Source organism: Clinocottus analis, unplaced genomic scaffold (genome assembly GCF_023055335.1).
Source record: "Clinocottus analis isolate CAN_PGR_092001 unplaced genomic scaffold, fCliAna1.0.p SCAF_25, whole genome shotgun sequence".
In the NCBI taxonomy this organism is placed as follows: Eukaryota; Metazoa; Chordata; class Actinopteri; order Perciformes; family Cottidae; genus Clinocottus; species Clinocottus analis.
The window spans coordinates 6,994,905-7,008,863 of NW_027175987.1; the positions used below are offsets into that span (position 1 = coordinate 6,994,905).

At 44.3% G+C, this 13,959-nt stretch overlaps 1 protein-coding gene across 2 annotated transcripts in view; it reads left to right on the forward strand.

The window, feature by feature from the left end:
* lpp (LIM domain containing preferred translocation partner in lipoma) overlaps positions 1-13,959 on the forward strand; it is a 144,615-nt gene that overhangs the window by 101,082 nt on the left and 29,574 nt on the right. For both annotated transcript variants that reach the window (XM_068591496.1, XM_068591495.1), the window contains exon 8: positions 3,135-3,231. In XM_068591496.1, coding sequence (XP_068447597.1) covers positions 3,135-3,231 — 97 coding nt within the window. The remainder of the gene's footprint in view (positions 1-3,134; positions 3,232-13,959) is intronic.

Genomic DNA, 13,959 nt, shown 5'->3' on the forward strand with positions numbered 1-13,959 from the left:
ACACACACACACACACACACACACACACACACTCCGCTCCTCACTTAATCAGTTCTGACACAATGACAATTCCACAGTGGGTGGCGTGCACCGCTTTATTCTCAGACGTGGCAGCGGGGCAGCCGTTCTGCTCCCAGACTCTCTGCTCTTGTCTGCTCACCTCTGAACCGTCGCGCCGCATCAGGTCGCACGCAACGCCGGCCACCGTACAGATGTTATTGTTGTTTTTGAAGTGGCCCGGGCACTTTCACAGCGGTTTTCGTCAAACGGGCAGGCATTTGATGACGGCCCGTCAGGATGTCGTTCAGTGGTATTGCGGCTGATTGAAAAGCAGGTGACCTGAAACTATAAGCCTCGACGTACAAGGGAGTAGGGGGGGGGCTGTTAACCCGGTCCCCGCCGACTTGAAATGAAACTGTGGCGGAGCGTCCTGAGGGCGCAGGCAAACAATTTACCGAACGGAGCCAGACGTGAGTGAAAAACCCATGTCTCCAGCGCGTATAGCTGCTGTATGTTCCCATTGTTGCCTCTGAAGAAGTCGACCGGGAACTGCGAAGCAATCATAAAGCATGCAGGGAAGCAATTTCTTTCTCTTATTCAAGTGAAAAATTATTCCGTGCTGTCACAAAAGACTCCCTAACAAGGTGCTTTAAACTCTCTGGCAGTGCATTGCTGCAGGGTGTCAAAGAGTGGATAAGCTATAAATGAAGCTTAAACTCAAAAGTCTGTTTCTGGTAATAGCAGCGTTTCGTTCCCTCTCCAATGTGCTTTTGATGTGGAGCTCAGATTAACAGGGTTAAATCGTCCTCCTCACTGTCTCGCAGTAACAACACAGGCATAATGAGCAGATTGTTGACAACAAGTGCACTTCTTTTAGGTGCACGACTTATTATCTGTTCCTTTGTGCATGTGGGAGAATTCTACCCCCTTCCACGCACACCTCCGTGGACCGCTTTGTGTGATTTAAAGTAAAGAAAAGAAGAAAAGGTGACAATAGAGGAATATCCAACCGCTGAGGAATGTTCCTTTTCGTCTCCTCCTCATCCTCCATGATTGATTATGGTCAAGTGGCCGAGGAGGCGCGAAGGTGGCGAGCGATCCAAGAGCTCAGCTGCTCTTTGTCTCAAGAGTGGGTTCTGGCGCGGCAGAGCGATGAGCACGTTGACCCCTTGGGCTTCTGTTATCGGCCTCCCGAGACCTGGGGCCGAACAGAAGACAAGGATGGTAAAGTCATGGACAGTAATCAGAGCTCACCGTTGGAAATAAATTCAGGGGCGTGAACCCACTGTATGTTTGCGAGACGAGCCCCAAAGTGCCAAGCTGTCAGATTTCAATCCTAGTTGTTTTAGAAAATCTATTGGAGGAAAAACAATGGAATTATGCTCAGAGTTTAGCTCTCTGGAGTACACTAAATACTGGACACAGTGCCGGCACAAATATCCCATAATGCAATGCAGAAGCAACGTCAACGTTTGTCACAGACATCTATCGCTTTGCATGGTTCCACTTTGCAAGGCATACCCTATTTTATCAAATGAGTTCAGACTTTATGACTCTCACACAAAACGTTGTTTGGTCACATGGGTTCGGCACGGGTTATGCATCTCCAGCCAGCAAGTATAGTGGTTATTACAGTTCAGGGCGTCCGAAAATGATCGTTACGACTGTTTAGTAACGCAAAAGTGCGGTGAAGGATTGTACACGCGTTCAGTAAGAAGAACTTGGTGGACGTAGCGTTTCTGAGTGATATGCTTCGCTTCTTTTTAGTTGTCAGTATACCATGAAGGAAAAACTGAAGAATTTGTAAACACAGCAATGGTTCCTTACCTCCTTCGGCGATAGTGAATTGACAGACATTCATTTAACGTCACTTTAATTCATTGTCGAAGTAACACTGACTTTATTTCTGTTCCTGAAACTATGACTGACACGTACAATGAGTCAAATTAATGACAATTGCGTGCATACAAATCCAGGCGTCAATAACAGCAGAAGACACAACCTGTAATTACTCTTTCATTCCAAATACAAAAACATTGCTCCGCTCAATCTCCTATTGACAGATTTGATTCCTTCATGCGACACAGTAAACCGCGGATACATTAGCACAAAACCTGCTAACATTCACCCGGCTCCCAGACGTCACAATTAGGAATGCCGCAAAAGGTCAGCTCAGATCTCGGCCTGCGCTACAATATTGAAAATCAACTCTACTGTAAAGATCCATCTGGCCCCCAGATCAGGGGAAGGTCGCCGGAGCGTCGTCGATTTCAATTAAAAAAAAGAATAAGGAAAAAGCAGAGCCGCGCAGCACGAGGAGAGTCAAGGTCAGGCCTCCGGGGCGTCCGCAAAGGACACACACCTGTGACGGGATTGGGGCGTGATCTGGGGAGAGGGTGTGGGGGGATATGATTGGCAGGAAATGTCAGGCGCAACACACAGCGGGCGAATGTCAGAGAGACCGTGTGATAAGAGGGGAGGGCAAGCCCGACGAGGAAAAAAGGAAGGAGAATAGAATCTTCATAGTTCCGCCCTCCGTTTGAAACCCCTAACAGATTAGGGCCGCAACACGGCTCGCACCTTAAAGTCTTTTGTGCTCCGAGTGCGAGTGAAGAACTATCTCCTGACCTATCGCCCCCGATCTGCACGACTTAAAAAGTAGCTTTGCCTCCCTTTTTCTCCTTATGTTATCATTATTTTTCCCCAAATACAAGGATTAGTCAGGGTCACTGTTTTGTCCCCCCCCCCCCACTACACAACATGCTTGTATTCCACAGAAGGATATGCACAACCTTCTGGGCCGCACACCGCTGGGGCCTGAGCCAGGGTCAGATATCTCAGAGGGGGGAAAGGCAGACCGTACACCATCCGCTGCATTTTAATTACAGTGAATGTGTTTTGTTTGACCTTGAGAGGCTTCTTTCGTCCTGATTTATTGAAGTCAGGGTTTCTTATTTTTTGTTCATCTTTAAATTGAACCTCGACGTATTTTGTTAAGCAATACATTTTTGCACTTGATGTCGCATTCGTCACAGGTGACATCCAAAACGAATGCAAAGAACCGCCGACATGTTCTCCATCACCTCGGCTAGCTTTCGTGAATCTCAAATATGTCCCTCTTCCCCTGTTCTCAGGGCGGCGCTCACATGGCCCATCCGGAGGACGAGCTGGAGCGCCTGACCAAGAAGATGCTGTTTGACATGGACAACCCGCCGTCTGAGGAATATTTTGGTAAGCAATATGGCTCACCAACACACACACACACACACACACACATCCTTGGTTAGCGTTGGCCTTTTACACAGACCGTGTAAATAATAAAACGCACCGGTAATTAAATTCTGTTGATTTGGAATAGCCTAAAATCACAAATACAAATTTGCCTCACAGGGCTTTACAATCTGTACACATAACATTCCTGTCCCGAGACCTCATATCGGATCAGGAAAAACTCCCTCCCAAAAAAAATTGAAAAAACACTTTCACAGGGAAAAAAGGAAGAAATCTTCGGGAGAGTAACTTCTTTCCCCGGATGGACAGAAGCAATAAGTGTGTACAGAATGAACAACGTAACGGAGTTACAGTACATTACATGAATATGACAGACATTATTCATATAATGAGTAGCAGGCATGGACCACAATCCAGATAATCAAGATCCATAGATAGAGAGGAGGGGCATCAGCAGGGCCGCCATGGCGGGGGGCAGAACCGGCTCTAGACAGCTACGATCCACAGAAATTTGAGGTTGAGGAAGCACAGAGGCTTCCGAAGAGTAGCTAGTAGCGTAAGCTCCAAAAAGTTGCTAAATCTAGCCAGAATGTCTGCCACAGCAACCCTTCAAGCCTCTTTTCAAAGACACGCAGCCAAATTATCATGAACGTAAACAAACATGCCTATTGTTAACACTGGTGATGAGCACTGAGTCGGCATGTAGTTTCACATAGCGGGTAGCTCATCCAATCATTACATTAACGAACGTATCTCAAATGTTTCTAAAGAGGATTGCCCCAAGCTTTAAGATTCTTATATTAAGAGTAATGGGGCAGGACAGCTAGCTGTTGACACCTGCGTATTAGCGAAATGGTATCTTCCTTAAGGTACACCTTCTTGCGCAAGCTCTGACTGTAGAGAGAACTGTCATTCGTCTCGCAACGAAATGTCCTCAAATCTGGTCACCCAAGTTTGGCTGCTTTCTTCCTGCTACTAAAAAACATTTTCGACCAGTTTCGGCATCAGAATATCAATATAGGGTAACGCTTCAGCAATTAGTTAAAAGGCATATATTTAAAAGTTTTAAATTCCATTAAGCATTGCATCGTTTACACTAGTTTAGCTAACCAGTCACAGATCAAGCAGAAGCGTGTTGTGCCCTGAGTGAAGACAGACAGCGTCATCTTTTCATCTTGGCAGAGCATGCAGTATTGTCAGAGTGTAAATCTTTATTTGTACTTAATGAACAGTATTTTTAATTCCAAAATGTCCTCTGTTCAGTATTAAGAAATGGTCCTGACAAGGTACAACGTAAAACCACTGTTGTCCTTTATATACAGTATATCGCAATAGTCCCAGCAAACCCCTGGTGTCACCTCTATCATAACTGTTCAGGGAGGTGGCATGGCAGTCCTCCTGATCTAACAAGCTCTCACTCACTCGTAATGACCCCTCTGCCCGTTAAATGCTAATTGATTTATCTGCCTCCTCCTGTTCCCCCCCGTCCATCTACACATAGGATCACTTTTCCTTTGCCTCTTTGCTTCATGTATTGTAGTCATGTGCTTGTGCATGTGAACGCCATGTACCGGGAGTTGCTGCCGTAGTCATCTGCCGAGTTCTGACGGAGCCGGCACGTTTACCAAGCAGAAGATCATCATCTGTGCTATAAGTGGTCCTGTATCGTCTGCTGTAAGATTTACGGTGTGGCATTTATAGGCGAGAGTAGCTTTTTGATACAGTGTTTCCTCTACCATTATATTAGGGGGGCGGGGCGCCCCCTGAAAAAAAAAAACGTAATTTTTTCTATAGCGCCAGATCACAAAATGTCATTAACAGTTCTCTTTCCTGTAGAACAGATTTACACCTTTATCTGTTATTGAACAAACTAAACGGCCAGATTTTATTGATTGGATCTACGACAGCTTGTCATTTTTGTCTCTACGTGGTTGCGAGAGTTCCGCCCCATGCGCACAGACGCTTGCGCGCATGCAGGTGAGCACTGAGCATACGCACAGCAGCAGACAGAGAGCGTCGAAAAATATGTTGCGTGAAAAGTAGACAACTAAGTTATATCTGCGTTTTAAACGCTCCCTGGTTGAAGATGGCAACAGGAGCTCTCCTACAAGGAGCACCGGAGCAGCTCTCTGAACGATGTTCTCTGAACTAAAAGTGAAACGAGCCAAAGTGCTCATGTCTTGTACCGACAATTAGCTCCTGGCTTCACACATTACAAAAGTACAAAGTACACGGATAAAACTACACGGACATAAAACTAAGTCATTAATAAATATATAGAGAAATGCCTGTACTTTCAGGTAAATGTTTAGTTATGCCGTTAACAGGTTAAACTTGCGCATGCGCGACTGGCCGATTTTTGGCGTTTTGCCAAAAGTCAATCTCCAGAAGTCTCTGTGAGGTTTTTTCTGCTGTTGCGTCTCTCGCAACAGAAAACAGATCAAATACAGCTCACTGCAGCCACTAATACTGATACAACCTGATGGCTCACTTATCTGCACTCATTCTGTTTTGTCAAAAAAAATATTTCCACAATGAGCTATTTAGTAGTAACTAAATATTAGTTATTTTTTGCACATAGAGAACGTTATTTCCATTGTTCTGAGTGATTGCAAACAGGGGCACTGTGATACATTAACCCCTCTGAACCTCAAACAGTTTCAGGGTGTTTTTTATTTTTATTTTGCTCCTGTCACATTTTACTTCCTGTGGCCTCGTTTTTCCACTGCATTATACACAACAGCACAACTATGGCTAGCAGCAGTAAAACACTGTTACGATGCCATGAATAAAAAAAAAGTTGAATATCTTTTGATAATTTAATTGACAGAAATTGGAAAACAATGGAATCTTTATATCCAATATTTTTCTGAGTGACCACAACTTTTTCCAATGTTATGGAGGGAAACAAATGGAGTCTTTACGTGCATCATACATTGAACTATTCACATTGTACAACTTCTACTGACATCCTCTTGGCCCTCTCCTGTGTCCTGAAGCCTGCAGCTCAAAGTTTCAGTCAAGTCGTTTATGGCTTCAAAGTTACGCTGAGGATCGCAGAATGTAATGGTTTTCACAGAATCGGGTTCGATCAAAGGGTTCACAATGTAACGTGTAGAGCATTTGTGCAGGTAGTCTGATCTCATTAGCCACTTTTCGCTGTGACATTGTGTGACACTTAAGGGGGGAAAAAAACGACTGGTTTACTTCAAAACCAAAGCCGTGCCACGTTCAGGAATACGGTTTTCTAGATTATCCCGCCCAATGGCCCACAGAGTTAGTTTTGCATCACAAGAACAATAGTTTTTTGGGGATTTGGCACAAGGCCACGGGGGTGCAGCGCTGGTGTGTATGATGCAGACAAGGTTAACCTAGTATTCTCTGTACTTCTTATCTGTTGATTTCCAAGTGTAGACACAGCAGCATATCTAGCAGTCTGGGAAGCAGTCCTCAAGGTAGAGTCTCAAAACGATATCAGTGCGATCAAAGGATAAGGCTCGACTCCTGCTTGGGGTATAATGAGAATGAGAGATAAAGGCTTTGGACAGATGAAACATCCTGATTTCAATAAAACTCTGTATCTTGTTTGATTGTCCAGCGTTATATTTTATTTTTTGCACTATTTCTCTACCAGTTTTTTTTATTCCTGTGAAGCACTTGATATTTAATTTTGATATATATATATATATATATATATATATATATATATATATATATATATATATATATATATATATATATATATATATATATATAACTTCCAGGATTAAACAAAATACCAATTTCAATATTATTTTTGCAAAAATAGGATTCAAAAGAGACGGCTGCTGTGCATTTAGATTTCGTTTCTGTTTTTCCGCCCTCTGTAACCTCTGCTGCCAGCGAGTGCCATCCTCTGCCGCTCTCTTCTCGAGCCTTTAATCCCCTTGGCCCTGGAATTAATTCCCATGCCCATTAGATACCTCACTCAATACATTCAATAGGGACTCTGGAGCAGGCTTTATATCAGCACATAATCGTGCAGTGCACCACGATAGCATGTGTAGGTGTATTATAGCTGCAGGGACATGTATTTAACTGGAATTAAGGGATATTCGGCTTCACGTTGGTGCGCGCTGATGTAAAGACCTTAATTGGTCCACATTAGACATAGGTCAAACGGATCTGCTGGCTTAAAGCAAAGTGCAGTCATCTTTTACAGAGGAACAGCCCGCAAAGCTTCCCTGGCCTCATTTTTAAAAAAAAATTGGGTATGTTTCGCCACGCAGTCCTGGCAGTCACACACACGCTATACCGTCCACGCAGTTCCGACCAACTATAAGGCCAAGTGGCGAAGGGAAAAAACAAGAACATGCCAGTTGAGAAATGGGTCATATGTGAGCTGAGGTAGCCAGAACGAGTTAGGGATAGCGTGTGCGTCCCCGGCTGACAGCGGCTGGCTGTTACTGGAGTGGTGTGGAGGGAGGAGGGGGTCATCGTGTTGTTAAACAAGGCGACAGCTGAATTCATTGAGAGAGAGAGAGAGGGGATGCGGGCATGGAGCCTGAGATTGAGGTGACCGCAGGGACTCATTAGAAGAGGCTTTCAAGTCGAGCACATGCCGTTCTGCAACTCCACAGAGCCTCTGTCCTCCCCCGTCGAATACTGTACATGCAGCCGCCACGGTGACGTTAAAAATGGACTAGTCCGGCATGTCATGTACCGTGCATCCGTTGCTGTGGGATAATCAGTCCCAAAGCAATGGGCCTTTTGTAATTACAAAGAATCTAATGGCACACGAGCCTCCTCTTTTCTGTATTTTCTTTTTTTGGTCGGGTACAGGGGGGAAAAGGCCGAGCCGTTGTTGGAACCCTGCGGCTAGTAATTAACAAGATTAATCAAAGCGGGGCTGCGAACTCTAGTGTGCCACTGGACTGGATGGACTGTCTTCCTGTAGCGGCAAAGCTTTTTACATTTATTTTTTTTAAGGTTTTAATTTTTTTTATCAGCGTCGCTAACGTCTTTGATGAGCCTCTAATGTGAAACGGCTGCAGTGAATTTCCATTGGTCCAGGGGGGGTTAATTGAATCGAATTAACGTTACACTCTGGCTCCGTGATGTCACAAGGAAACTTTTAGAGTCGACTCAACGGAGCTCGGGATCAAAGTTACGTAACATCATTGAGTTCTCTTTATTTTTTTTAACAACAACTGTGAGTCGGTGGGACTTTTTTTTTCATGGCCAATCGTGGCACATTGAAAAGCAGCCGTTCACTGAAAAAAAAACCTGAAAATGATTCCCTATATAAAAGAAGGGCTTTTCTTTGCGAGAAACACAGTTCACGAGCCAGAAAATTCCTCCTGTGATTGAAGCGTCTTTGCAAAGCAACTGATTAGTCCTGATTTAGAGTTCCAGATTAGATTTGAGTAATCTGAAAGAGCCTTTTCTCCAAATGTCATCATCCGTCATCTTTAATCCACTTAGGTTGTGCGTAGGTGTACTGTGTTTGTGGAAATCTAATAAGACACAGCTACTCAGCTCGCGGTACACATGCCTCGGCGTTTGTGCATCAGAGGAACTTACAATATTTTGTCACCGCTACATTTCTTGTCAACCAGAAAAGAAAAAGAAAAAAACCAGGACATAAAGCTGAATAATTGAAAGGATGAGATGCCTTGCATTATTTACAATTAGTGATGATGATACTTATGCAGTGTAGTACATTCTGCCGCAGAGAATCTGTTTTTATTTCCCCTTTAATACCAAAGTTGAGAATTCCTTCATGCGATTTCCAGACTTTCAGTACTCCACTATATCGACTTAAAAGAATTTTAATACCCAATCAATATTTATGCTTTTTTTTTTTTTTCAAGTGAGATTTTTTGAGCCGTAGCATAAATGTTTTTGTAATATTGTCATCAGACAGCAGAGTGAGAGAGAGACAGTCAGGGATTCTTTTGGGCATACTGTACTCCGCGCAGGACGCCGAGCTGTCGGGAAAGCCTTTTCCTCCTGGTTTGAGCCGGCCTTTGTTTTTATGATTAAAGCCGGAGGAGGGGAGAGAGAAAAAAGAAATGCAGGCAGGCTTTGCCATTTCCCCCTCATAATGTCGGCTGGAGGAGCCCTCATAATTTATGAGACACCTCAAATGAAATGTTCATGAGGAATCTTGGAAGAGATACAAATGGCAGCGGAGCTCCAGCAACAGTACAGGCCGGAGGAGTCGGCTGCGGATCAACTAAGGTAATTGGGTCAGAAAAAAAGTTTAGGGTTCACACAGTGCGCTCTGGCGGAGCCGCCCGTGTTTCTCTTTACAACCCAACTGAGCATCGCAACTTAATGTATTAATAGGCTTCCAGTTTAGACAGCTTTGTGCATTGTCTAAGATGCTCTGGTGGAACTCATTTGCATTTTACTGAGGTCGCCCTCAGCAACCTCTTAGGAGTTTGCTTTTAGATGTGCCTCTACATGTCATAACAAGTGGGATGTGTGTCAGAGTAAAACCTTTATGCTGGCTTAGAAAGACGGCCCCCCACCTCCACCCCACTACCACACCTCGCTCCACCTCCACAGTCTTCGAATGCCTTTGGCCAACCATCTCCCCCAACTACAGATAACTGTTTCTATCTAGTTCATGAAGGTGTACCTTTTTAAAGTCATGCTCTTGTAAACACACAGGCAAAATGTAATAATAAGTTTAAATTTAGAGACATTTTCACACATCCAACCTAAAGTTGTTTGAAAAAAAAGAAGATCTTTAAAGAAGGTATTATGATGTTCATCTAATCAAACCGTTGTAATTCATACAACTAATGGTCGGCATTTTTTCAGCAGTAGCCGGCCTATATATTTAAATTCTTTAAATACCTCTATGTAATAGTTTTCATCAGAAGTGATTCACAGGAATCATCCAGCATTACTGTTTCTGTTTTGTTCTCCCTGATGTCTGCCTCACTGTTTGCTCTTCTCCTATACAGCAATATCGGTGTGAATGCTAAAGCTAACCCAACACTTCCTGCTGCAGCTGCTTCACATTAAAAGCATTCAGCTGGTAAAATCGCGGTTGCAATTTGAATTGACTGACATCTTCATGGATGACCTCTTTTGCTTCACATCATCTGAAGGCCGTGACACGCTTCCAAAAAGAGGGGAGAGCCAAGGGGTATTCAATTGGTTGCAATTTGCAACTTCACCACCAGATGACACTACATCATACGCACTGTCCCTTTAATAAAAAAAAGACAATAAGGACAAATTGTAACAATACAATAAGTGTAATTTAATAATAATATGTACTTTATTTCAACACACGAATAGATTTAAAAGAACACAAGAAAAATTGTCCTTTTACTTCCAATGTGATTATAGTCGATTTTGAAGGGCCTTTTACTGTCAGCGGGTTTCCTCCAATCACAGCCCAGTGTTGCCTCTTTGTTGTGCCGCGCTGCACTCTGTGTGTCTATGTATGTATGTTGCAGCTACACTATGAGACAGAGGAGCATAATGCTGCTGGAAGGAGGTCAGCAACCACCCAGGGGCAGGAGGGCGGCGGGGAGGAGGGAGGGAGAGGGATGGGGGGGTTGATATGAGGCAGTCTGGTGACATGGCAACTAGTCTAAAGCTCATGCCACCTACAGTGGATTATAATATATGACTGCAAAAGACCAGATTATACAACACAATGGCCACGGATGATCCATCATAGCTGCTTTTTTTAAGAGCAATGCTGTATGTGTGTCAGTGTGAGACGGTAGTTTTGACTTCCAAGACCCTTTTTTTCTTTTTATGTAAATTGATTTGAAATCTATGAATTTGTCAGACATTTTACAAACACCTCCATGTCATCTCTTTAAACCATCTCTAATTTCTTTCTTTTATGAATGAAATCTTAGCAGATTTTATTTTATTTTTTTCTGCTATGTCATCATCTTGCATGTCATTGGTCATGTGGCTTTTCCAGTGCTTCGTTTTTATCTTGCTCAGAGGGCAGTTTTAACACAACATGAACACCCGTTTTATTATTTTCTTTATTTCTTTATTTTTCAGCATAGTTTATGGGTCCTTGTTGCCATTTCTGTTCTCTCATTATCTTGTCCCGGCACCGCCACTGACCTCGCAACGCTGCTTTCTAGTTTCTCAGCTGATGCATTGCGCCAGCATGGGGCTCCTCTTCCCCGACGACAGAAGCCCCTCTTCTTTTATTTTTTTATGGCAGCGGTTCACGTGAGGTGACCACAAACCCTCCCCCGACCCTCCCCCGCTAGGCTCGGGTGCTTGCTACCCTGCCTCGTTGAGACAGCTCCACTGAGGCTTGCAAGATCAGCTGCCGTGCAAGCCCAGCTGAGGCTCCCGGGCGCTCACGTTGCTAGATTTCATTTGTGAGTGAGCGCTTGACCTCGGGAACGAGTCGACATGCGGCACGCTCGGCGCACGCAAGCACAGGCGGGCGCGGGTGCGCACGGATCAACAGCGACATAAACACACACCGGCGTCTTTGAACTCGCCCACACAGACGCAGTCTCACCTGTTCCCTGTCCCTCCCTCTCTCTCCTCTCTCTCACCCCATTCACCACCCCACCCCCCTTTCTCGCACCCTGGCACCCCTCCACATCGCCACATCGCTCCTGCCAACCTGCTTCTAAAACATGTAACCTACACTCTGCCCCACCACCACCCCCACCCCGCCTCGCTCCGCCGCCACGGGCCCTGACAGGCCAAGCCGTAATGCTTCGTGGCACAGGCTCGCCTATCCTCCGTCCTCCACCGTCGCCTCAGCACCTCTGCAGATTGCTGTTTGCTGACATTGGGAATGAGATTAAAGGCAAGAGGGGGGTGTTTTGGAGAGAGGGGCATCAGGAGATTGAAATACAGCGATGACAGCTATTTCGCTTGTCATACGAAAGGCGACTGAAGGCCACAACATTGTCGGGGCTACGCGGAGGGCAATCGGAAGCAACACAGTATAAACCCGGCACGGGGGGAGGGGGAGTTTGAAGCGGAACACTAGCGGCCCCTTGGCGGCTCAGTAGCTCTTAATGTGCTGGACAGAATTATTTACTGTTAACCACCCGCTGACCTATTGTTTAAGTCTTCAACGAAGTGTAAAGAAGTTGTCACCACTTTGTACCTTCTTTTTTTAAGGTATCACAATAAATCAATTCAGCGTTCATGGGAGGAAAAGCTTGTTGAAAATGTAAAGTACAGCGAGATTATTTGTTGTCGCCACGTTCTCTATTAGTCACGTTACTTTTGATGCTTTTTGCTTTCAGTGTTGTTGATATTGAAAAGCAACACATGCAGTGGTTCACTGTGTCTTTTTCTTTTTATTATCGAATATTCAAATCCAAGCGCAAAAACAAAAATCAGCTGAAGTCCCAAAATGGATTTTGTGTTTTTAAAATTTTTTTTTTATTAGTTTTGGATACGGAGCTACAGTTTGCCGGCTTTGCCTTTTGGGGTTTGCAAGGGTTGCACCAGCAGAATCGTATTCTTTAGTAACATAGTGAGAAAAAGTTTGGTCTCCCACAAAAAAAAAAGTTCCTTGCGATCCTCCTTTACATGCACGATCTTTGATTTCTGACGATGTAAGATCAAATTGAGCTGCAAGTGTGCTCCCTCTCTGCCTTTCATGCCGCTTCAATATCCCGGCGTGAAAAAACAAAGAAGGCAAAGACTGAGGGAAAATCTGAAGCGTTCTGCCACTCAACATCCCCCCGTTCCCAAACAACAGCGTCTCACTGCCACTACAAATACATTAGAAATCAATTATTTATGGAACAGAGTCAGGGCCTCTTTAATCTTTTCCTTTTATCCAATTAAATTGTCTAACCATTCTAAGCCTCAGCAGCTCACAGGGAATGTGCTTCTTTAAAAAAAAGAGAGAAAGAAGAAGAAAAAGATTTTCTCTTCAGTCCTTTTGACTTTCGATGTAACAGAGAAGAGACACTTCTGAGGTTTGAGGAATGAAAAGGAAAGAAAGTGAGTAAAGTGTAAATGAACCCCCTCCCCACCCCGTCCCGTCACCAGTGCATTGGTTCTACAGGCACTATTTGAAGTTTCGATACTAAGACTCCGGTTCCATTCTCCCCTCGCGAAGGGACGCTGGGGAGCAGTGAGGCCTTTCATGATTCCTTTATGCCCAGCTGAAATAGTTCGAAAGTATTTGCGATCATCTCCACAGGGGGGTGGGGTTTGACGCTGCTTCAATTGCCGTCCTGTTTTATTCAAGAAGCCAATTGAAGTAGCAACGCAAAATTGAAAATGCTCACTTCCGACGCAGCCACGTAAAATAATTGATGCGTGGCGTTGTAAAACACCGCCGTCTGTTATCATACAGCGGGATTGTCAGAGGAAACTAAAGAGGCGCTCTGCGTTTTCTCACTTTGTGGAATCCGTGTTCTCGCCCTGCGACAAGAGATGGTATAGAACCGTGTCGGTGACGAGCAAGGATCCTTTCAGTTTGAGTGCGATAATTTTAGTCCTGAGACGCTGGAACTAGTTTTAACAACGAAACCAGTTGACGACCGTTTGGATCGATGGTTAGCCGCTTATGTCACTCATAAAGCGAGAAAAAAGTAAACCCGCCAAACGTGCACCAGTTTCACCTCCTGAAATAAGGTTATTTAAGTTTTCTCTGCAAAAATTGACAGTCAGACTGACATCACCTTGGGCTCTGAGAACTTTTTCAGAGACTAAACAATAAATCAATTGTTGAAACAATGGAATGACTTAATAGTGAAAATAGAGCAG